This window comes from Pseudophryne corroboree, chromosome 7, assembly GCF_028390025.1.
Source record: "Pseudophryne corroboree isolate aPseCor3 chromosome 7, aPseCor3.hap2, whole genome shotgun sequence".
Lineage (NCBI taxonomy): Eukaryota > Metazoa > Chordata > Amphibia > Anura > Myobatrachidae > Pseudophryne > Pseudophryne corroboree.
Genome location: NC_086450.1, coordinates 194,004,515 through 194,028,796, shown reverse-complemented (window position 1 = coordinate 194,028,796; position 24,282 = coordinate 194,004,515). Strand labels below are relative to the sequence as shown.

The window sequence follows — 24,282 nt, the reverse complement described above, 5'->3', positions numbered from 1 at the left end:
ACATGTCCAGGATACTGATTATGTTTCGTGGAGTCTGAACCAGTATCTCAGGATATTGAGGCGTATTGAACAGCAGTTCGTCTGGTGCTGCAGGTAAAGGAGTCGGACTCTTCAGATCCCCCGGGGTTTGACGCCAAGGAGGAAATGACAGCGACTTGTTCAGTTTCGGATGAGCTGGATATGCTCCGGTAGGCGGCCGGGAGACATCCGAATTCACAATTTCAGGTATCGAACAATGTTTGTTTGTTTGCCTAGCCTATCCTTTTCCCGCAGATAGCAGGAAACGATATCAGACCTCTCCAGGGTATACCCCTCAATGTCTCACCGGTCCAACAGGCTGCCGTTTTCCTGGGGCAACCTTGCTGAAGGATCCATCTGAGAGACATATGCCGCAGCAGAGGTTCGACCTTGTCCGGAGCAGGTAGGTTGTGGAACAACTGTACTCTAGGTTACATCAACTGATGCTTTGGGACAGATCAGAGTCACGATTCTGCTTTATATTCTTTTGAGGTCTTCACGTCTGTATACTCGGAACCTGCATTTTCGCTTCGGCTGTCTTAACCCGACGACCTCTGGGGCTGCGACAGTGGCAGGCGAACAGGGAATCCTAATGGGCAGATGGTTCACGGGAAAGAACTTCCTGCATGATTTCTCGAACCATTGGGGTAAGTCTACTTTTCTTTCCCCTACTGCTGCCCCAGCTCCAAGACGAACATTTACAGGTCCTTCCTTTAGATCTTTCCATGCCCTTTCAGGGTTTCGACTCCATGTCAGGGGCAGTATCTCCGTCACCAAGGGATCTCATGGTAACGGGCTGAAGCAAAGGTTCAGCATCCTCGGTCCAGTCTGATTTTAGGTCCTCCAACACACCCACAGGTCAGACCTTCCTACCACCTGGGAGGTCCCAGGGTAGGCGCAGGTCTGTGGTCTTTCTGGGAGGACTGGGAAGGCTTGGGCGGTTACAGACTCGATTTTGGAGTCCAACCGTCTCAGGGGTCCCTCGGCAAGGGTCGGCCGGTTTACGATGACAAGAGAGTCATACTGCAGGCGGCGCTCCATATGCTTCTAACCGCATAGGGTGTGGATCTCTGTTGTCACATATCATTTGAATCAGAATGGTTCTCAGACCTTTGTTTTCTTTTCACGTGCCGAAGCCAGATGGCTCGACCAGGCCTATTCTAGCCTTAGAATCCTTTCAGTCTGTGATTGCTAGTTTTGAACAAGAAAGTGGGTTTTACGCGTCCCTTGTCTTCAGGGATGCCGGTTTACTGAACTCCGTTGGGTTTCCTCATCGGGCTTCTCTCATATTCGCATTACAGGATACTCATTTTCACGGTCAGTCCTTTCCATTCGATCTCTCTTCCGCTCCCACGGGTTCAGGAAGATCACAGAATAACTCTTTTTTAAGGGCAGGAAGTGATGTTGGTTCCCTAATTGGACAATCTACTGCTAGTATCCCACTATGCAGATTAGGTGGCTTCTGAATATCCGAAAGATCCAGGAGTTTCGGGTTCGACACGGATCCAATTTATGCTCCTAGTAGACGTTTCTCAACCCGGTCCGTCAGAGGATTTTTTTCCTTCCTTGGCACCAGGTACTCTCTCTCTTCAGTCAAGTTGCGACGCAATGAGTGGTCGCCTACATTCCCCTCTGAGCGGAGGACAACAATCTTTTTTCCAGGTCAAGCCGCCAGGTCAGACTACATTCCCCGGAGTTTTGTCAGCTGGTCAGCTGTTGGAGGAGATTTCGGATCGACCTCAGGGCGTTCTCTAACCCTGACTCTAACCCTTTACTACTCTCGGACGTGAGCTCTGGCGGCAGTAGCCGAGGATGCCCTTAGGGCTCCTTGGAGTTTCTGGTTAGTCTATCCTGCCTCCTTGTCTATTTCTACCTCACTTTCGGTAACACAGGTGGGGAGAATGCGCGCTAGTCCTCTCGGTGGCTCCGGTTGGGCCACGCATGACTTAAAGATCCAGCCTGCACCTGTTGTCAGTAGAGGAGCCTTGGCTCCTACCTCGACTGGACTGTCTACTTCAACAGGGTCCTTTTCTTTGTTCAATCTTACACTGAGTTCGTTTAACCGCGTGACTGTTCACGAGACCTCAGAAGGGAGGAGTTCCCTAGTTCGGTTATGCCTACTGGGCCCCGATTTCAGAAGTCCGTTACCTCTTCTCGCTTTTGCCACTTTTGGAAAACTTTATAGGGCATAGTGAGGATAATAGGGGTTTTTCCCCTTCTTCAGGTTACCATTCAGCCGTCATCTTGAGTTTCTCTGGGAGATTTTTGCTCGGCTGCGCTTCAAAATATATTGACCTGAATTTTAAGTCTCTGTCCTTTCGGTTTTCTTCCAAAAGAGAGGAGCCTGGCGGCTGTAAGTTCGGGCTCTCTTTCAGGGAGTACTCTATTGGCAACTCCCCCGGCTGAGTTTCAGACTCAGCGGTCGTTTCTTCCAGAAGGGGATGTCCGTTTTTCATATAAATCTGACACTAGTGTTTTCGGCCCTTTTTGAATGTTGTCAGGGCTCGACAGAGAAATTAGGCTATTCGACGAAGTGTTTTCTTCTTTGTTCTGTACGATGCTCACGTACTAAATAGCCGGGGTTCCAGCATACGCTGTTGGATACATCTGACCATCAGACAGTTCTCTTGGCGGTAGCTCTGGAGCCTCCGCTTCCTTTTTCATCGCACTCTACGAGTGTTGTGGGACCTTTGTGGGCGGCTGCCCATGGGGTCTCCATGAATACTTTGTCGAGCGGCTACTTGGTCGGACCGACATTCGTTTTGTCAAATTCTACAAGTTTGACACTTTTGCGGCCTCTGCATCACAGTTTGGCCGAGCGGTTTTACAGGACTCTCAGCGCTCTCCCACCCGTTTTGGGAGCTCTGGGACGTCCCCATTGTAACTACGCTCCAGTGGCCCCTAGTGGATGAAGGAGAAATCAGGATTTTGGTACTTACCGATAAATCCCTTTCTCCGATTCCACAGGGGCCACTGGACGCCCGCCCAGCGCTGTTCCTCCTTGTTTCTTGCTTAACGGTTTGCAGATCACTATATGACTGCTTGTTGAGTTCAGGCTAGCCTGGTATTTGTTAAATTCTGTTCCAGGTTTGGTTTGTGTTCTCCTGGTTTACAGGGCGTCATTAACCTCCTCTACCTTAGGGTTTGTTTATTACAGCTCTCCTCGGGCACAGTTTTACGTAGACTGGCTTGGAGGGGAGATAGTAGGGGAGGAGCTAGCCACAGTGTGAGAATTTTAAAGTGCCAGCTCCCAACTACTGCCTACTATTTCCCCATTGTAACTACGCTCCAGTGGCCCCTGTGGAATCGGAGAAAGGGATTTATCGGTAAGTACCAAAATCCTGATTTTTAGTCCTAAAATTTGCACAGAGGTCGCTGGATGGCTAAGCTAAGCGACACAAGTGGCCGACACAAACACCTGGCCCATCTAGGAGTGGCACTGCAGTGTCAGGCAGGATGGCACTTCAAAAAAATTGTCCCCAAACAGCACATGATGCAAAGAAAAATGAAAGAAAAAAAAAGAGGTGCAAGATGGAATTGTCCTTGAGCCCTCCCACCCACCCTTATGTTGTATAAACAGGACATGCACACTTTAACGAACCCATCATTTCAGCGACAGGGTCTGCCACACGACTGTGACTGAAATGACTGGTTGGTTTGAGCCCCACCAAAAAAGAAGCAATCAATCTCTCCTTGTACAAACTGGCTCTACAGAGGAAAGATGTCCACCTCATCATCATCCTCCGATTCCTCACCCCTTTCACTGTGTACATCCCCCTCCTCACAGATTATTAATTCGTCCCCACTGGAATCCACCATCTCAGGTCCCTGTGTACTTTGTGGAGGCAATTGCTGCTGGTCAATGTCTCCACGGAGGAATTGATAATTTTGATGAACATCATCTTCTCCACATTTTCTGGAAGTAACCTCGTACGCCGATTGCTGACAAGGTGAGCGGCTGCACTAAACACTTTTGGAGTACACACTGGAGGGAGGGCAACTTCGGTAGAATAAAGCCAGTTTGTGCAAGGGCCTCCAAATTGCCGCTTTTTCCTGCCAGTATACGTACGGACTGTCTGACGTGCCTACTTGGATGCGGTCACTCATATAATCCTCCACCATTCTTTCAATGGTGAGAGAATCATATGCAGTGACAGTAGACGACATGTCAGTAATCGTTGGCAGGTCCTTCAGTCCGAACCAGATGTCCGCACTCGCTCCAGACTGCCCTGCATCACCGCCAGCGGGTGGGCTCGGAATTCTTAGCCTTTTCCTCGCACCCCCAGTTGCGGGAGAATGTGAAGGAGGAGATGTTGACAGGTCACGTTCCGCTTGACAATTTTCTCACCAGCAGGTCTTTGAACCTCTGCAGACTTATGTCTGCCGGAAAGAGAGATACAACGTAGGTTTTAAGGATCGAGCACGGTGGCCAAAATGTAGTGCTCTGATTTCAACAGATTGACCACCCGTGAATCCTGGTTAAGCGAATTAAGGGCTCCATCCACAAGTCCCACATGCCTAGCGGAACCGCTCTGTTTTAGCTCTTCCTTCAATGTCTCCAGCTTCTTCTGCAAAAGCCTGATGAGGGGAATGACCTGACTCAGGCTGGTAGTGTCTGAACTGACTTCACGTGTGGCAAGTTCAAAGGGTTGCAGAACCTTGCACAACGTTGAAATCATTCTCCACTGCGCTTGAGTCAGGTGCATTCCCCCTCCTTTGCCTATATCGTGGCCAGATGTATAGGCTTGAATGGCCTTTTGCTGCTCCTCCATCCTCTGAAGCATATAGAGGGTTGAATTCCACCTGGTTACCACCTCTTGCTTCAGATGATGGCAGGGCAGGTTCAGGAATGTTTGGTGGTGCTCCAGTCTTCTGTACGCGGTGGCTGAATGCCGAAAGTGGCCCGCAATTCTTCGGGCCACCGACAGCATCTCTTGCATGCCCCTGTCGTTTTTTAAATAATTCTGCACCACCAAATTCAATGTATGTGCAAAACATGGGACGTGCTGGAATTTGCCCAGATGTAATGCACGCACAATATTGCTGGCGTTGTCCGATGTCACAAATCCCCAGGAGAGTCCAACTGGGGTAAGCCATTCTGCGATGATCTGCCTCAGTTTCCGTAAGAGGTTGTCAGCTGTGTGCCTCTTCTGGAAAGCGGTGATACAAAGCGTAGCCTGCCTAGGAACGAGTTGGCGTTTGCGAGATGCTGCTACTGGTGCCGCCGCTGTTCTTGCTGCGGGAGGCAATACATCTACCCAGTGGGCTGTCACAGTCATATAGTTCTGAGTCTGCCCTGCTCCACTTGTCCACATGTCCGTGGTTAAGTGGACATTGGGTACAACTGCACTTTTTAGGACACTGGTGAGTCTTTTTCTGAGGTCTGTGTACATTTTCGGTATCGCCTGCCTAGAGAAATGGAACCTAGATGGTATTTGGTACCGGGGACACAGTACCTCAATCAAGTCTCTAGTTGCCTCTGAATTAACGGTGGATACCGGAACCACGTTTCTCACCGCCCAGGCTGCCAAGGCCTGAGTTATCTGCTTTGCAGCAGGATGACTGCTGTGATATTTCATCTTCCTCGCAAAGGACTGTTGGACAGTCAATTGCTTACTGAAAGTAGTACAAGTGGTCTTCCAACTTCCCCTCTGGGATGACGATCGACTCCCAGCAGCTACAACAGCAGCGCCAGCAGCAGTAGGCGTTACACTCAAGGATGCATCGGAGGAATCCCAGGCAGGAGGACTCGTCAGACTTGCCAGTGACATGGCCTGCAGGACCATTGGCTTTCCTGGGTAAGGAGGAAATTGACACTGAGGGAGTTGGTGGTGTGGTTTGCAGGAGCTTGGTTACAAGAGGAAGGGATTTAGTGGTCAGTGGACTGCTTCCGCTGTAACCAAAAGTTTTTGAACTTGTCACTGACTTATGATGAATGCGCTGCAGGTGACGTATAAGGGAGGATGTTCCGAGGTGGTTAACGTCCTTACCCCTACTTATTACAGCTTGACAAAGGCAACACACGGCTTGACACCTGTTGTCCGCATTTGTTTTGAAATAATTCCACACCGAAGAGCTGATTTTTTTTGTATTTTGACCAGGCATGTCAATGGCCATATTCGTCCCACGGACAACAGGTGTCTCCCCGGGTGCCTGACTTAAACAAACCACCTCACCATCAGAATCCTTCTTGTCAATTTCCTCCCCAGCAACACCCATATCCTCATCCTGGTGTACTTCAACAGTGACATCTTCAATTTGACTATCAGGAACTGGACTGCGGGTGCTCCTTCCAGCACTTGCAGGGGGCGTGCAAATGGTGGAAGACGCAAGCTCTTCCCGTCCAGTGTTGGGAAGGTCAGGCATCGCAACCGACACAATTGGACTCTCCTTGGGTATTTGTGATTTAGGAGAATGCACAGTTCTTTGCTGTGCTTTTGCCAGCTTAAGTCTTTTCATTTTTCTAGCGAGAGGATGAGTGCTTCTATCCTCATGTGAAGCTGAACCACTAGCCATGAACATAGGCCAGGGCCTCAGCCGTTCCTTGCCACTCCGTGTCGTAAATGGCATATTGGCAAGTTTACGCTTCTCCTCAGACGCTTTTAATTTAGATTTTTGGGTCATTTTACTGAACTTTTGTTTTTTGGATTTTACATGCTCTCTACTATGACATTGGGCATCGGCCTTGGCAGACGACGTTGATGGCATTTCATCGTCTCGGCCATGACTAGTGGCAGCAGCTTCAGCACGAGGTGGAAGTGGATCTTGATCTTTCCCTATTTTAACCTCCACGTTTTTGTTCTCCATTTTTTAATGTGTGGAATTATATGCCAGTAACTATCAATAGCAATGGCCTACTACTATATATACTGCGCACAACTGAAATGCACCACAGGTATGGATGGATAGTATACTTGACGACACAGAGGTAGGTAGAGCAGTGGCCTTCCGTACCGTACTGCTATATATAGTATAGTATACTGGTGGTCACTGTGTCAGCAATCTGCAAAACTAAAATGCACCACAGGTATAGAATGTAGATGGATAGTATACTTAATGACGACACAGAAGTAGGTACAGCAGTGGCCTTCCGTACTGCTATATATAGTATACTGGTGGTCACTGTGTCAGCAAACTGCACAACTGAAATGCACCACAGGTATAGAATCTAGATGGATAGTATACTTAATGACGACACAGAAGTAGGTACAGCAGTGGCCTACTGTACCGTAATGCTATATATTATATACTGGTGGTCACTGGTCAGCAAAACTCTGCACTGTACTCCTCCTATATAATATTATACTGGTGGTCCCCAGTCCCCACAATAAAGCAGCACACTGAGCACAGATATTGAGTGTTTTTCAGGCAGACAACGTATACTGGTGGTCACTGTCAGCAAAACTCTGCACTGTACTCCTCCTATATTATACAGCTGCTCCCCAGCCCTCCCCACAATTAAGCAATAGTGCACAAATCAAGTTCAACAATAACGGAGAGGACGCCAGCCACGTCCTCTCCCTAACATTTCCAATGAAAATGGCGGCGACGCGCGGCTGCTTATATAGAATCCGAATCTCGCGAGAATCCGACAGCGGGATGACGTTCAGGCGCGCTCGGGTTACCAGAGCCATACGGGAGAATCCGAGTATGCCTCGGACCAGTGTAAAATGGCTGAAGTTCGGGGGGGGTTCGGTTTCCGAGGAACCGAACCCGCTCATCACTAATTAAAAAAGTTTATTCTTTGATAATTCATTCCAGCACTTTTACAGTCTGGGTTTAAAGATCAGCACTTTCATTATGTCAATCAATGAAACAGCTGGACTCAGAGTATTTAATTGCTATGGGCCAGAATGGTAGTAGTGATCAGCAATAGAGTTTTTTGTCTTAAAAACCTCCAATGAATGTTATACCTAAAATGGGAGGTTGTTCTTTATATACGGTTTCATTATAAAATGCATCAATTATCCTAAGTCAAAACTGATATAATTGACTAATTAAATATCTGATAATGACCATTCACTAATTTGCCCTAAATATGAATTAGGTTTCCTTTCTAAGTGGCCCTTCAGTACCTTGGTTTCCGAATTTTTGTACAAGTTCGCTCACCACAAGGTATGTGAGGGGACATTATGATATATTTTTATTACATATATAATATGAACACTCAGTATATATGATGAGGTCATCAATATCTTTCCAATTAGGCCACACTGATTGTTCATCAGAAAGCCTCGGTGTTATATTGAAGTTTCCATCATGCATGTATGAACAAGTTTTGTCGCATTATACTGTTTGTATAAACTACTGTACTTCTCAGCTGCTTGAGGTAGGACCCAAGATTAAATTGTAATTTTCTTCCTTTTCATTCTGTCTGCTCTGATATATCCTTCTATTATAATGATATGTTCCTCATATATTTTGATTGAATGCATTATATATTTTTATTAAGGAACAATTATTTTTAGTTCGGATATGATTTTTTACAATTGTAGATACCCCTGATGAAGTCTTTTGTACAAGACGAAACGCATTGGGTTGTCTGTGTTGTGAAGCTATCTCCGAACCAACTATAAGGAGGAGATTGTTGTGATCCTTCAACATTTGTATTCAGCGCTAAGAGTCATACATCTTAAAGTGTGGAATAATATATCTCCTCTGTATTCATTTGAATGTTTTTAATAAATGTTTTATGATGGAACATGTTATTTTTTTTTTTAAAGTATTAACCAATTAGGGGTTGGAATAGTGGGAGTTGATGCGACCCCCTGGCGCCAATTCTTCTATTGTTGTATACAAACCTCAGGTAAGCCTGGTGAGGTGGCCAAATTGGGATATGGAGATAGGCGTCCTTTATATCCAGTGAGACCATGAACTCCCGTTCTTCCAGGCCCGCAATCACTGCTCGCAAGGATTCCATCTTGAACTTTAAAATCCTTGAACCCTTACCTAAAGGTTTTTCGATTCAAAATGGGCCTTACTGAACCATCCGGATACGGTACCATGAACAGGTTGGAGTAGTAACCCTGTCCCTGTTGTTGCAGTGGCACTGGAACAATGACTTGTGACTGGACCAATTTTAGGATGGCCTGTTGCAGCATAACACACGTATCCTCCAAAGCTGGTAAGCTTGATTTGAAAAATCGTTGGGGAGGAGCGCCATCGAACTCCAGCTTGTAGCCCTGAGAAATGAGGTCCTTTACCCAGGTATCCTGGCAGGAGCTTTACCAGATGCGGCTGAAGTGACGCAGCCAAGCTCCCACCTTGAGATCCCCTCGGGCTGGGTGGGCACAGTCATGCTGAGGCCTTAGTGGAAGCTGAACTGGTGCTCTGTTCCTGTGAACCTGCAGTTGCTGGTTTTCTTGTCTTACCTCTGGTACCTCTAGCTGCACTGGAGTCTCCTCTGGCCCTACACATTAATCTGTTAGACCGAAAGGACTGGGCAGACGGCGCGGGTAGAACGTCTAGCTGGCGGGGCCCCAGAGGGGAGAAACGTGGATATCCCCGCAGTCACTTTAGAAATCCACGTATCCAATTTAATCCCGAAGTATCCAATTCAATACCCTGAAAAAGGAAAAGACTTTACACTGCGCTTGGACTCTGCGTCCGCCATCCACTGACGCGACCACAAAGCTCTGCACGCTGACACTGCCATAGCAGTGGTCCTAGCATTAATATTGCCCATCTCCTTGAGAGTCACACAGGACGCATACAGAGTCCTGAATGTGTTTTTAGGAGAGTCACCGTAGTGACCACGGACATATCCCCTGACAGGACCTCTTGAATTTGAGTAGCCCACGTATGAATGGCATGAGACATCCAGCAACCCACTATGACAGGTCTTCGTGATATACCAGCTGCTGTGTAGACAGACTTCAGAGTAGTCTCGTATTTTACAATCCACAGGGTTCTTTATAGTAAAGGAGCTGGCAGTACCACCTCTTTCGATAGGCAAGAGACTGATATGTCAACAGCAGGGGGTTCTTCCCAGAGTTTCCTGATTTCAGGAGCAAATGGGAAAGTGTGCGAAAACCGTTTTGTCACTTGGTATCTTTTATCTGGATTTTTCCAGCCTAACTTAAACAGGTCATCCAGTTTTGCAGAATCAGGGAAAGTGACCCTGAGTTTTTTCTGTGCCAAGAAAAACAACCGCTATGCTGCAGCGTCCTCTAGAGGGAGTTTTAACACGTCCCGTATAGCCAGAATGAGGGGCTTAATACCCTGTACAAATGGGGAATCCCCAGTAACAAGATCCAAGTCCTCTCCCTCCTCCTGTATCTCCAGTCTGAGAGAAAAGCAGGTAACACACATTTTTGTGGCCCTGATCTAGAGATGGGGGAGGGGGTGGGGTGGGGGGTGTTGAACATCTGCCCTTGCAGCTAGGTCTGCAACAGCCTGCTGCAGTTGTTGAGTCTTTTGAGTATTAGCAGTCAGCCAAGAGGACATATCTGACATCATGGATTTTATGACATCTAGCCAGGAAGGCTCTTGACCCTCTCCCACAGCCCCCTCACCGAGTTGTGAGCACTGTCTGCATTGTTCACATGATATGGAACCAGATGTAGAAGGAGAGAATCTGGTGTGACATACACTACATAATTGGTGTTTTACCATGTTTATAGTAAACACTAATACACACAGACAAGTAATAGCAAGCCTGCTTACTGTATGTGAGAGGGAGACGGAGAGAAAGGAACAGCACACCCAAGCTAAACAGCACCAGTGAGACTGCAAGCTGTTATATTACGATGTAACACCGGACTTTTTGTCCTTTTCAGGACACAGATTGTGTACAATAGCAGCTCTACCCCTTTGCTACACCCCTGTACCAGTTTATCTGCGTATACTGAGTGTCTGGAAGAGCTGTGTGTGCCTGCTGCTGCAGCTGTAAGCTGAGGAAGGCACCAAAACGCCGCTGGTCCCTCTCTGAGGAAGCTCCGCCCCTTGTAATGGCGCCGTAGCTTCATAGATATTTGTACTGGCAAAGTCTCCATTTAAGTGTAAAACATCACAGAACTATTCGTTTTCACTACCGCTGTCAGTGTACACAAGGGGGCTATAAGCAGGTCCCCCCTGGGAGGGTCCCATATGCTGCACCAAGAATCAGTAGGACCCCCCCAGCGGGGCCCTCGGTTTGTACTCACCACTGTTGTCACCTTCATGCAATGTTAGGGATGTGCAGAGTGCTGCGATTGTGGCCGCTAAGTTGTAGTACCTCGCTGTACAACCTCCTCTCAGGACGGTGGTCCTGCAGCGGGGAAGCGGCTCTGACGCCTGAAGAGACCATTAACCGAAAATAATATAGGGGTCGATTCTATTCGGCAACTAATGAATAGCGCCGGGAATTAGCTCCCGACGCTATTCAATTCAGCAACTAATTACCTGCAATTGTCGGGAATTCTTCTCTCATCCCCGGGGGATGAGAAGAGAAACCCGACAAAAGTGCTGCCTCGCGGCCGGCGCGATGCTGATTCTGTCGGGAATCAGCCTCGCGCCGGGGAGTTAAGTCGGAGAATGCCCGTTCTCCCGACAATTCAACCTGTTTTGTCGGCGAGAACGGGCCATCGCCGACGTAACTAGTTGCTGAATTGAATAGAATCGACCCCAAAGTTTTAAAAGAAACTGAAGAAAAACTCTCTTGAGCTCCAGAGTGTGCATCCTTTCCTAAGGGCACTTTTTCTAAACTGCCAGTGGGAGGGGGCATAGAGGGGAGGAGTTAGCACACCCAATTGAAGAAATTTAAAGTGCACCGGCTCCTTTGGACCCCGTCTATACCCCATCGTACTAATTCCCTAATATCCCTTATGGATGCTAGAGAAACAGTTATGTGAACATGGAAGTGCTCCAGGTAATCTGTATTTTTACATATTAGGACACCCCTAATCCTGACCAAGGCCTAAGACTTGATAAGTCAAAAATTGTGACATAACACAACAGAAATTAAATTGGTCAATTATTCCACAAAAGTTAATTTAAAAAATGAGTAAGTGCTACAACAAAGGAGATCATTGGAACCAGGGGCTGTTAATCAAGTGCACGTCATTATAGTCATCAAAAAGTGCTACAAGCTCCATAAAATAAAAATTACAACCAATGTCAGTTAAGTCTGGCCATTCAGGTTGATGCAAACCAAAGGAGTAACGACACATACAAAAAAATCACCCAAAGATCAGACCTATCATGCCCAAAATGCAAAGCTGAAACCAGCGATCTGCAGGCCCCTATCAACATGGTTTCTTCAGGTTTGTTTATTGTTGCATAAATAATGTCAAGCTAAAAACCGGTATGTATGTGTTTTTTTCCAAGATTAGATTTCTTAAATTTTAGCAGAGAAGTGGGTTTATTAATTAGACCCAGCTAAAACAGATTTAAAACAAATCTGTGCTTTTTTTATTGATTCAATAATGTTTAAAATTACTTAATTTCTAAAGCAGTTTTTAAGCATGATTAATGTTTATTCATTCTAAAGCCAGTGAATGCTAAGCGCACTCATTTTTAGATATTTAAATGCTAATCAAGTATCAGAAGAACACAAACAAATACACAAAATAAAAAAATATTCATTTAAGCAAACATTATAAAAGTGGAATTCATCCATTTGCATTTATAAAAAGTTATATGGTCTCATCAATGGACCAGAACATGTAATCTCTTAATAAAAGTAAACATAACACTAAAAAATCTTTTCCATCCTTGTAGAAACTTTTCAAAAACATCATCTTCCCTATACAGAAATTACACTGTACTTTTAACAAGCAAGCTTTAATTCACTTACCTGCTTGACTTCGCTCAAGGCGAATATTATCCAGGAAATGCTTCAGCTCCTGAGCGTCCTTGCTTGGAACCTTATCAATTGTAAGAGAACTAGAATCTTTTAGAGTGAGCAATATCCTACTCTGCTTCGTCCCAGACGTCCTTAGAACAACATTTTTAATGTTCTGATTAAGCTGATGAAAAAATATATATTATTTTTATGAATCTTTAAATCCATGTTACTACTACAGTAAAAAATCTATTGAATAAGACCACTTATCAATTCTATGACAAGAAATGTTTAAATTAAAGCCAAAGAGATTCTGCACGCCAACCCCCTCTCAACCGTACCACAACAGTTTATTAATTTCAGATCACTATGCTGTACTGCTAGTGGGCCTTGAACCTTCAACTTAATACAATATTTTTTTCTTTTTGAGACCAGGGTCCAAGAGCAATAGCCTACTGACAGCAGCCAAGTTTCAGCAACGTAGCCACTATTACTAAAACAACATTATTTTTGTTTGTTTTAAGACAAAACTAGGTTGGTTTTGCTTTTAAAGAAATTGCCACTGCACATTGGCTACATCACAAAAACTTCAGACTATTACATTCGGACCCATGTCTTAAGTTGCACACACATAGTGCGATGCAGGAAATGGCCGACATTGATTATGCAATGTGGCCGGAGCCCGGCACCACCGATATTGTCAATGTTGGGCTGCCTGGCCAATCTATTTTTTTTTCTTGCGATGCCGACCCCGCGGTACTGCGCATCGGCATCACAACTCTATACACATCGTGCGATATGCACTATATTTTCCTGCGATATGGACTACATAGTCCATATCACAAGTAAAATTGCACCGTGTGTATGTACCTTTTAGACCCAAAGAGAATTATCCCAATAAATGTTATATTCAAAATATAGGTAAGGCACTACAAAGTTACATCTATACATTTCCAACCAGTCACGTTGTGATGGAAACCTGTCACTCTGACCTAAAAATTCCACTGTGTTCTAGCATCATTTAGGGTGATTCATATCTAACACGTTTACATGGCAGAGAATTATACAAAATCAACTTGGACTGTTACAATGTATCACTGACACTTCTGGCAAGTACTATTTAGTTTAGATTTTAATGCCTTGTGTGAACCCTTGTGCAACTTTTCCAATTATCTTTTGTGCCATGCATTTATATCAATGTAGTTTTGTTGCTGTGGTGTACGAGTACAAACTACCTTTAAGTAGTAAAGAGCCCTACACACTGGCCGCCGAGGTGCCCGACCCGGCGGAGTGACGTTTCTTCACTTTCCCCCCCGTCACCCGGCACCATAGCCATGCATGCTAATATGGACGAGATTGTCCATATTGGCTTGCAGGCATAAACGAGCCGGCACCAACGATGAACAAGCGTGGGGCTGTGCATCGTTCATCGTTGGTGCATACACACTGAAAGATCTGAACGATATCTTGTTCATTAATGAACGAAAACGTTCATATCTTTCAGTGTAATCGCCCAGAATCACTTTTATTGCCAAGTATATCAGTACCGAATACAGAGTATACAATGAATTTGTTTCCGATAACCACAGCACTCAGACAACACAATAGGATGGCAAAGACATAATGCAGCATAACACAACACAAAGAAGGGAAGCATGGCAGGTGCTTGAGTAGCATCTTCCGTGTAAGGTTGTGGGGTGGTCTAGGCAACAGTCGAGTTCAACACTAATAGGCCAGTGTGTAGGGCCTATTAAAAGCATACAGTGTGATGGAATATACAAGATTCTAACCTGAAACTTTGCTGGTACCCCACCAGCATTGAAATTCACAACCAGGCTGAACTTGTTATCCTTTTCAACAACTTCACAGCTTCCCTCCTTCCATTTCGATGTTCCCATATTAAGGCAGTGTATCCGAATTGTACCCCGCAAGCACAACGACGCCATCGCTATAATAGTAGATTTCACCCAGACTATAGACAATCTAAAATTTGGAAGGCAAAGCATTGTGACGTATTCTTTAATATAAGCAAATAACATCACTTATACAAAGTTATCAAGTTAGGCATAACTCAATTTACATTCTGAACAAATATCAAAAGCAACGTGAACATTTCATAATAGAGAGAAAGGAAAAAAAATAGGGGAAGAAAACGTTAAAACTAGATGCATCGATTACAGATTTTACTAGTGTACAGAGAAAGATTCATGCGTGTTCAAGAGACTGCTTACTGGAAATAGATCTTGAAAACTCAACAAAAATGAATTGGTAATAGGGACACTTTGCTTTAAAAGTAATAGCTACTTACAGATGTTAAGGACCCAATACACTAGGACAATTTTACACAATTCCGATATATCAGTCTGATATATTGTATGAAATTGGATACGATCTAAAACACATACGATTGTACACAATCTGATGCGCGTCCCCGTGGCTGTCGAATAGGATCCCCTAGGTCGTTGGTGCTGCACTAATGATATATCGGAATTGGATGGAATCGGATGAAAAAAGGGTGTTTTTTGTGCATGTGATATATCGCATGCGATGTGTCACAGGGAAGTTTGACTGGCATTCTCAGGACACTCCCAGCCCCCGTAGCCCTCTATGCAGCCCATCAGATATATCTCATGATACAATTGTATGCCGCCATGTATAGTGACTTCATCAATCGCATGCGATATATCTTATGCAAAATAGCACAAAAGTACCAAATCGTATGGAATCACTTCCGGGAAAGGTCCTGGGGGAGTTCAAGGGAAATTACATCAGACTTCAGCCTCAGACATTTCGTTGTAGTGTATGGGGCCCTTTAGAGTCATAGAAACATAGAATTTGTCGGCAGATAAGAACCACTTGGCCCATCTAGTCTGCCCCTTTTTTTTTATTTTTTATCTCTAACCTTATTTGATCCTTATTTCTTTGTAAGGATATCCTTATGTCTATCCCATGCATGTTTAAATTGCTCTACTGTCTTAGCCTCTACCACCTCTGATGGGAGGCTATTCCACTTGTCCACTACCCTTTCTGTGAAATAATTTTTCCGCAAATTTCCCCTGAACCTCCCCCCCTCCAGTCTCAGTGCATGTCCTCGTGTCCTTTTGCTTCTCTTCATTTGGAGAATGTTTCCCTCCTGGACTTTGTTAAAACCCTTGATATATTTGAAAGTTTCTATCATGTCCCCCCTTTCCCTTCTCTGCTCCAAACTATACATATTGAGATTTCTTAGTCTTTCTGGGTATGTTTTGTGATGTAGGCCATGCACCATTTTAGTTGCCCTCCTTTGTACAGTTTCTAATGTATTAATATCCTTTTGAAGATATGGCCTCCAGAACTGAACACAGTATTCTAGATGAGGCCGTACCAATGACCTATACAGTGGCATTATTACTTCTTTCTTTCTGCTGCCGATTCCTCTCCCAATGCAGCCAAGCATCTGACTAGCCTTCCTCAATGCCTTGTTACATTGCTTACCTGCCTTTAAGTCATCTGAAATAGTGACTCCTAGATCCCTTTCCTCCTCAGTAGTTTCCAGTATAGTGCCATTAATACTGTATTTAGCTTTAGGATTTTTGAGACCCAAGTGCATGATTTTGCATTTTTTGTCATTAAACTGTAATTGCCAGACTCTTGACCATTCCTCTAGTCTACCTAGATCCTCAATCATTTGTTTTACCCCACCTGGTGTGTCTACCCTGTTGCATACCTTTGTGTCATCTGCAAAAAGGCATACTTTCCCTTTAATGCCATTTGCAATGTCACCAATAAAGATATTAAAAAGCACTGGTCCAAGTACAGATCCCTGGGGTACTCCACTGGTAACATTTCCCTCCTGTGAATGCACTCCATTTACCACAACTCTCTGTTTTCTATCCTTCAACCAAGATCTTATCCATTCAATAATCCTAATATCCAATCCCAAACTTTCAAGTTTATTTAGCAATCTGTGATGTGGAACTGTGTCAAAAGCCTTACTAAAGTCTAGATAAGCTATATCCATGGCTCCACCTTTATCCATCACTTTAGTCACACAATCAAAAAAGTCAATAAGATTTGTTTGACATGATCTCCCCCCAGTGAATCCATGCTGTTTGGGATCCAGTAAATTGCTGGATTTGAGATAATCTACAACTCTTTCTTTTAAGAGTGTTTCCATCAATTTCCCTACTACTGGTGTAAGACTCACTGGTCTGTAGGTGTTTGCCTCTTCTTGCTTCCACTTTTGTGCAGTGGGACTACGTTTGCTCTTTTCCAGTCCCCTGGAATTACTCCTGTAGCTAATGACTAATTGAATAATTCTGTCAATGGTGCTACCAGCACCTCTTTAAGTTCTTTTAGTATCCTTGGATGTATCCCATCTGGCCCCATAGATTTGTCCACTTTCAGCTTTGAGAGTTCTGTTAGGACCTTCTCCTCTGTAAATGTACTTGTTTCATTTTCCTGAATATCCCTGCAACTTAACTGTGGCCCCTTCCCCTCTCTTTCAGTAGTAAATACTGAGCAAAAATAATCATTAAGATGATCTGCTATTAAATTGTCTCCTTCAACAAGACTCCCAGTGTCCTCCTTTAGTTTTATAATTCCGCCTTTTGTTTTTCTCTTTTCGCTTATATACCTAAAAAAAGTTTTGCCTCCTTTACCCACTGACTGGGCCATTTTCTCCTCAGCTTGTGCCTGCACCCTAGAAACAAAATTGCCCCTTTAGTAAACACTTCAGACACCTAAGGCATGACTTCTGTCAATTCTGTCCTTCCTTATAATGCCACCCTCACAGACACCACTGTAAACCAAGTTGTTGGACCTTGGGTTAACAAGGAAGCACTGGACAGGGTTTAATGATAGTGTAGATGCTAGAATAAAGTGGCCTAAAGGACCTATGATGTCAAGGGGAGGAGCCACATCAGGGGAAGGAGCTAGGCCAGCAGGATAGTTCTACTAATCACGCCACCATTTACTACCTTTAGTAACCGAGCCCACGAGGGTACATTTCAGGTACCCTGTTCGGGCATGGCCCCTCCCCTGATGACATCATAGGTCCCTTACCCAACTTGGATTTAGAACTAACCTTAATGATAGTGTGAAAGTCACCCAGAAATTAAACTTTAGTGAATAATAATGTATCCATCAATATTATGCTATGTATCTGTTAAGCGCCTTGAGTCCTACTGGAGAAAGAGCGCTATATAAATAAAAATTATTATTATTTTATCCTTAGCGCTAGGATTTTTAGGTTACATGTTGTAAAATATGTACATAAGTATGTAGCAGTTTCAGGTAAACTATGTTGCTAAATATCAAGATCAACAAATAGCCTGAAAAAAATAATCTAATATGCTGTGTATTATAGGACCATAGATGGGCCAATTGGTATTTATCCACTATCTGGAAAACATCCTATACTGGTCCTGTAGCATAACGTTTCCATTCCCATCACTTCTATACTCAAAAAAAAAAAAAAAAATTAAATCTTTATTACACGAGCCAAATATGAAGAATTCCCAGACACTTTATGTATTTTATAAAGATGAAAACTGAATGTATAGTCATGTGAGTATCCATGCCCCAGCCGCTGTGGTACTACAATCACTGTGAAATAAGTCCAAGTTAGTGATTACCCCTCTAACCGGTGTAGAACTACAAAACTCAGCATGCAATTCCACTGTTCTGCAGAGCATTGAGATCCCAGCTGGTGATGATCACGAGATCCAGCCTGCTATTCCTACCTGTTCTGTGACACTACAAGCCCCAGCCCGGCCTATTATAACACCACATGTCATCATGCCATTCCTTCCTATTCTGTGGCACTACAGGTTCCAGTCAGATGTTCAACAGCTACGTGGCAAGTACAACTACCAGCATGCTATCCATCCCATTATGCACAACTACAGGTCCCAGCTTGTGGCCCAGGAGAGTCAGTGAGGAGACCAGGGGACGGGACACCGAGCTCGGGGCGTAGTGTGCGGGCACAGTAACAGGTAGAGACCCCGCAGCAGGACCTCACGCTACAGAAACAGATGTAGTCCTTGAGATACCCGGACACTCACCGTGTGCGGGCTCCCTCCGCCTGCTGCTGTCACACACACCGCACGATTTGGCGGGAACCTGAAAATCCTCCTTGCAGAGCTCCAGCGTCAGCCGGGGGACAACGTCACCGACGTCTGACGTCAGCGCGCCGCGCTCCCCAATGACGCATTCACGGGATAGTTATGTATCTGCTTTCTGTACATTGTTCCAGGGACCCCGCTGCGTGGTGACGTTTGGACGGCGACCGACGGTGGCGACGGGGCGGGAAATGTGAATGTGTTCCACCATTCGTATGCCGGGGTCATAGGTCACGCCAGTAGGTTACGTAGTTGGGGGCGGAACTCCGGTTGTTGTGGGAGCTGGGGGCGGGGTCAGGGCTCGGGGTACAGTCGGTGACCGGCAGCGGCGCGGGAGGACGGAACGCAGAGCCTGGGGCTCCGAACATGCACAGCCTGGCCACGGCGGCGGTGAGTGCGGGCCGAGGTGACGGCTAGGCCGCAGCCAGACTTGGGGGTCGGTTAAGTATGGTGTCCCCCGAGGGGAGGCCGGGAACATGGAGACTCCAACAGTGGAGCGGAGCCCTGGGACAGGAACCCAGGCCTCTCCTCCTCTGTGAGACCCTCACAGAGGAGGAGAGGCCGGTGACACGGAGACCCCCACAGGGGAGTGGAAGTCGAGACCAGGGACAGGTAAACCCAACAGGACAGGAGAGGCCAGACAAAGACCCACTCCCCACCCCCCCCCCCAAGTGGTTAGTGGAGGCCAGGGAGACCACCATTGTTGGAGCTTGGATCAGGGAGAGCCCCAAAGTATAGGGGAATTGTATTGCTGTGTTCTAGACCACTGTTTCCCGACTCTAGTACTCAAGGAACCTTTACTAGGACATCTGACCATAGGTGCAGGCAGTGCAGCTGAGAGGGGCCCACTTTCCCTGTCAAAGTTACATGTGTTATATACATTTTGGTACATAGTGATCCTTGCACACTTGCCTACAATGTACCTGTTTATGCACCTGGACCTGCTCATTGTCACGTGGTATCAAGAGCCCAGATAGCACAGATATTAGCTATCTATGCCAGGGGTGGGGAACTTTTTTTTTCTACCGAGGGCCATTTGGATATTTATAAAATACTTCGGGGACCATACAAAAATTCTCAACTTAAAAAATTACCCTGCCCTTTAGAGGTACTGTGGAGGCGCGCGCGCGCCAAAAAATGGGTGTGGCCAGTTAAAATGGGACGTGATACACATATGCCCCCAATAGTGCGGTGCCAGATCCACAATTGCCCCCACAGTGCCAGGTATACAGATGCCCCCACAGTGCCAGGTATACAGATGTCCCTCACAGTGCCAGGTATACAGATGCCCCTCACAGTGCCAGGTATACAGATGCCCCTCACAGTGCCAGGTATACAGATGCCCCTCACAGTGCCAGGTATACAGATGCCCCTCACAGTGCCAGGTATACAGATGCCCTGCCCCCCCTCCCCTCCGTGCTGCTTTCGGCGGGACACGGAGGAGAGCGCGGCTATGTTGGGCGGCGGCATGTAGGATTTGAAACCAGCCGCCGGCTCGAGAGCCAATCAGAGCTCGCGGACCGGCAGCCGCGGCTTCTGATTGGCTGCTGGTCCGCGAGCTCTGATTGGCTCACAAACCGGCGGCTGGTTTCAAGTCATACACGCCGCCGCTCCCACCCGACAGCCGCGCTCTCCTCCCTGTTTTAACAGCTGAGACACGCTGCCGCCGGACTGAGCGGCAGCGTGTCTCACTGACACAAGCTGGTGGGCCGGACCAAACGGCTTCGCGGGCCTTATACGGCCCGTGGGCCGGAGGTTCCCCACCCCTGATCTATGCATAAGATTTTGTCTATGTACGATTTTGACTAAGTGCCAATTGTGACTATACTTTGTACTAGATTGTACACTAGATAGTCAAGATTGACTTGCCTGCACAGTCTGTCTAGCCTTGCGATACCGACCCCACGGGAGCGTGCATCGGGATCGAATCTGTATCGCAAGCTGCCGAACACATTGAGATATCCACTAACTTTCCTTAAGATTATGACTATGTAGTCAAAATCACACAGATTTATCTCACCGTGTGTACACACACCATAACTAGCAGGCTGATTTTTGTTTCCCTTTTTTTAAAGAGATTTCTCTGACGTCCTAGTGGATGCTGGGGACTCCGTAAGGACCATGGGGAATAGACGACTCCGCAGGAGACTGGGCACATCTAAAGAAAGCTTTAGGACTATCTGGTGTGCACTGGCTCCTCCCCCTATGACCCTCCTCCAAGCCTCCGTTAGATTTCTGTGCCCGGCTGAGCTGGATGCACACTAGGGGCTCTCCTGAGCTCCTAGGAAGAAAGTATATGTTAGGTTTTTTATTTTCAGTGAGACCTGCTGGCAACAGGCTCACTGCACCGAGGGACTAAGGGGAGAAGAAGCGAACCTACCTAAGTGGTGGTAGCTTGGGCTTCTTAGGCTACTGGACACCATTAGCTCCAGAGGGATCGAACACAGGACCCGACCTCGTCGTCCGTTCCCGGAGCCGCGCCGCCGCCCCCCTTACAGAGCCAGAAGCAAGAAGGTGGTCCGGAAAATCGGCGGCTGAAGACTTCTGTCTTCTCCAAGGTAGCGCACAGCACTGCTCCTCATGCACACCACACACTGCGGTCACTGATGGGTGCAGGGCGCTGGGGGGGGGGGCGCCCTGAGCAGCAATATTAACACCTTGGCTGGCGAACTGACACCATATATAGCCCCAGGGGCTATATAGGTGTTTATTAACCCCTGCCAGAACTTTTACAATAGCGGGAGAAAGCCTGCCGAAAAAGGGGCGGAGCCATCTCCCTCAGCACACTGGCGCCATTTTCCCTCACAGCTCTGCTGGAGGGATCGCTCCCTGGCTCTCCCCTGCAGTCCTGCACTACAGAAAAGGGTTAAAAAGAGAGGGGGGGGCACAAATTAGGCGCAGTGTGTGTGTGTATATATATATATATATATATATATATATATATATATATATATATATATTATGCAGCTATAAGGGAAAACACTCTCTATAGGTGATATCCCTGTGATATATAGCGCTCTGGTGTGTGCTGGCATACTCTCCCTCTGTCTCCCCAAAGGGCTTTGTGGGGTCCTGTCCTCTGTCAGAGCATTCCCTGTGTGTGTGCTGTGTGTCGGTACTGCTGTGTCGACATGTATGATGAGGATAATGATGTGGAGGCGGAGCAAATGCCTGTGAATGGGATGTCACCCCCTGCGGGGTCGACACCGGTGTGGATGGACTTATGGAAGGAATTACGTGACAGTGTCAACTCCTTACATAAAAGGTTTGACGACATAGGACAGCCGGCTGCTCAGCTTGTGCCTGTCCAAGCGTCTCACATGTCATCAGGGGCTCTAAAACGCCCGCTACCTCAGATGGCAGACACAGATGTTGACACGGATACCGACTCCAGTGTCGACGACGATGAGACTAGTGTACCTTCCAATAGGGCCACCCGTTACATGATTGAGGCAATGAAAAATGTATTACACATTTCTGATAATACCCCAGATACCACAAAAAAGGGTATTATGTTTGGTGACAGAAAACTACCAGTAGTTTTCCTGCATCTGAGGAATTGATATGAGGTGTGTGAGGAAGCGTGGACTTCCCCCGATAAGAAATTGATAATTTCTAAGCAGCGTACCCTTTTCCGCCAGAGGATAGGTCACGTTGGGAAATAACCCCTAGGGTAGATAAAGCGGTTACACGCTTATTAAAAAAGGTGGCACTACCGTCACGGATACGGCCGCCCTGAAGGACCTGCTGATAGAAAGCAGAAAACTACCCTTAAAGCTATATACACACACAAGGGCATTATATTGAGACCTGCTATTGCCTCGGCATGGATGTGCAGTGCGGCAGCTGCGTGGTCAGATTCCCTGTCGGATAATAATTATACTATAGATAGGGACAATATTTTGCTGAAAATAGAGCATATAAAAGACGCTGTCTTATACATGCGTGATGCACAGAGGGATATTTGCCGACTGGCATCACTAATAAGCGCTATGTAAAACCATTGACGCCAGACGGGGGTTATGGACTCGGCAATGGTCGGGCGATGCCGATTCAAAACGGCACATGGAAGTTTGCCCTAGAAGGAGGTGGAACTGTTTGGGGATGGTCTTTCAGACCTCGTTTCCACAGCTACGGCTGGGAAATCAAAACTTTTGCCACAAGCTACCCCACAGCAAAAGTAAGCACTGTATTATCAGGTACAGTCCCTTCGGCCCCAGAAAAGTAGAGGGCTAGAGGCTCATCTTTTCTGCCAAGAGGAAAAGGTAGAGGGAAAAAGCTGCAGCACACAGCTAGTTCCCGGGAGCAGAAGTCCTCCCCTGCGTCCGGTAAGTCCACAGCATGACGCTGGGGCTGCTCAGGCGGACCCGGGTACGGTGGGGGCCCGTCTCAGAAATTTCAGCGCACAGTGGGCTCTCTCACAGGTGGATCCCTGGGTTCTTCAAACAGTATCTCAGAGGTACAGGCTGGAATTCGAGACGTCTCCCCCCCCCCCGCCGTTTCCTAAAATCTGCCTTACCGGCAACTCCCTCTGCCAGGGAGGCAGTGTTGGTGGCTATCCAAAAAACTGTATTCACAGCAAGTGATTATCAAGGTACCCCTCCTTCAACAGGAAAAGGGTTACTTTTCCACAATGTTTGTGGTACCGAAACCGGACGGTTCGGTGAGACCCATCTTAAATTTAAAATCCTTGAACACATATAACAAAAGATTCAAGTTCAAGATGGAATCGCTCAGGGCGATTATTGCGATCCTGGACGAGGGGGATTACAGGGTCTCTCTGGACATCAAGGATACTTACCTGCATGTCCCCATTTACCCGCCTCACCAGGAGTACCTCAAGATTGTGGTACAGGACTGTCACTATCAGTTCCAGACGCTGCCGTTTGGATTATCCACGGCACCGAGGGTCTTTACCATGGGTAATGACCGAAATGATGATACTCCTTCGCAAGAGGTGAGTTTTAATTATCCCGTACTTGGACGATCTCCTGATAAAGGCGAGGTCCAAGGAACAGTTGGTAAGGGGGTAGCACTTTCTCGGGAAGTGCTGCAACAGCAGGACTGGATTCTCAATTCCAAAGTCACAGCTGGTCCCGACGACACGTCTTCTGTTCCTGGGAATAATTCTGGAAACAGACCAGAAAAAAGTGTTTCTTCCAATGGAAAAAGCAGAGGAGTTGTCATCTCTAGTCAGAAACCTCCTAAGACCGGGACAGGTGTCGGTACATCAATGCACACGAGTCCTGGGAAAAATGGTAGCTTCGTACGATGCAATTCCATACGGAAAGTTCCACGCAAGGATTTTCCAGTGGGACCTGTTGGACAAATGGTCCGGGTCCCATCTCCAGATACAGCTGCGGATAATCCGGTCTGCAAGAACCAGGGTGTCGCTGCGGT

The 24,282-nt window shown here is 46.5% G+C and overlaps 2 protein-coding genes across 4 annotated transcripts in view; one reads left to right on the top strand and one right to left on the bottom strand.

The window, feature by feature from the left end:
* The window catches only part of USP37 (ubiquitin specific peptidase 37), a 221,160-nt gene extending 202,229 nt beyond the window's left edge, over positions 1–18,931 (bottom strand). The window contains exons 1-3 of the mRNA XM_063933910.1: positions 18,826–18,931; positions 14,572–14,764; positions 12,794–12,965 (exon numbers count right to left, since the gene is read on the bottom strand). Coding sequence (XP_063789980.1) covers positions 12,794–12,965; positions 14,572–14,727 — 328 coding nt within the window. The 5' untranslated portion in view covers positions 14,728–14,764; positions 18,826–18,931. The remainder of the gene's footprint in view (positions 1–12,793; positions 12,966–14,571; positions 14,765–18,825) is intronic.
* A 90-nt stretch (positions 18,932–19,021) lies between these two features.
* Positions 19,022–24,282, top strand: part of CNOT9 (CCR4-NOT transcription complex subunit 9) — a 78,144-nt gene continuing 72,883 nt past the window's right edge. Inside the window, exon 1 of one of the 3 annotated variants that reach the window (XM_063933912.1) lies at positions 19,022–19,121. Coding sequence is in view for 2 of the 3 variants with exons in the window: in XM_063933911.1 (XP_063789981.1) it covers positions 19,330–19,494 (165 nt within the window). In the remaining variant the exon portion in view is untranslated. Of the gene's footprint in view, positions 19,122–19,147; positions 19,273–19,314; positions 19,495–24,282 lie in introns of those variants that run through there. The other 2 variants (XM_063933913.1, XM_063933911.1) reach the window with 2 other exon arrangements.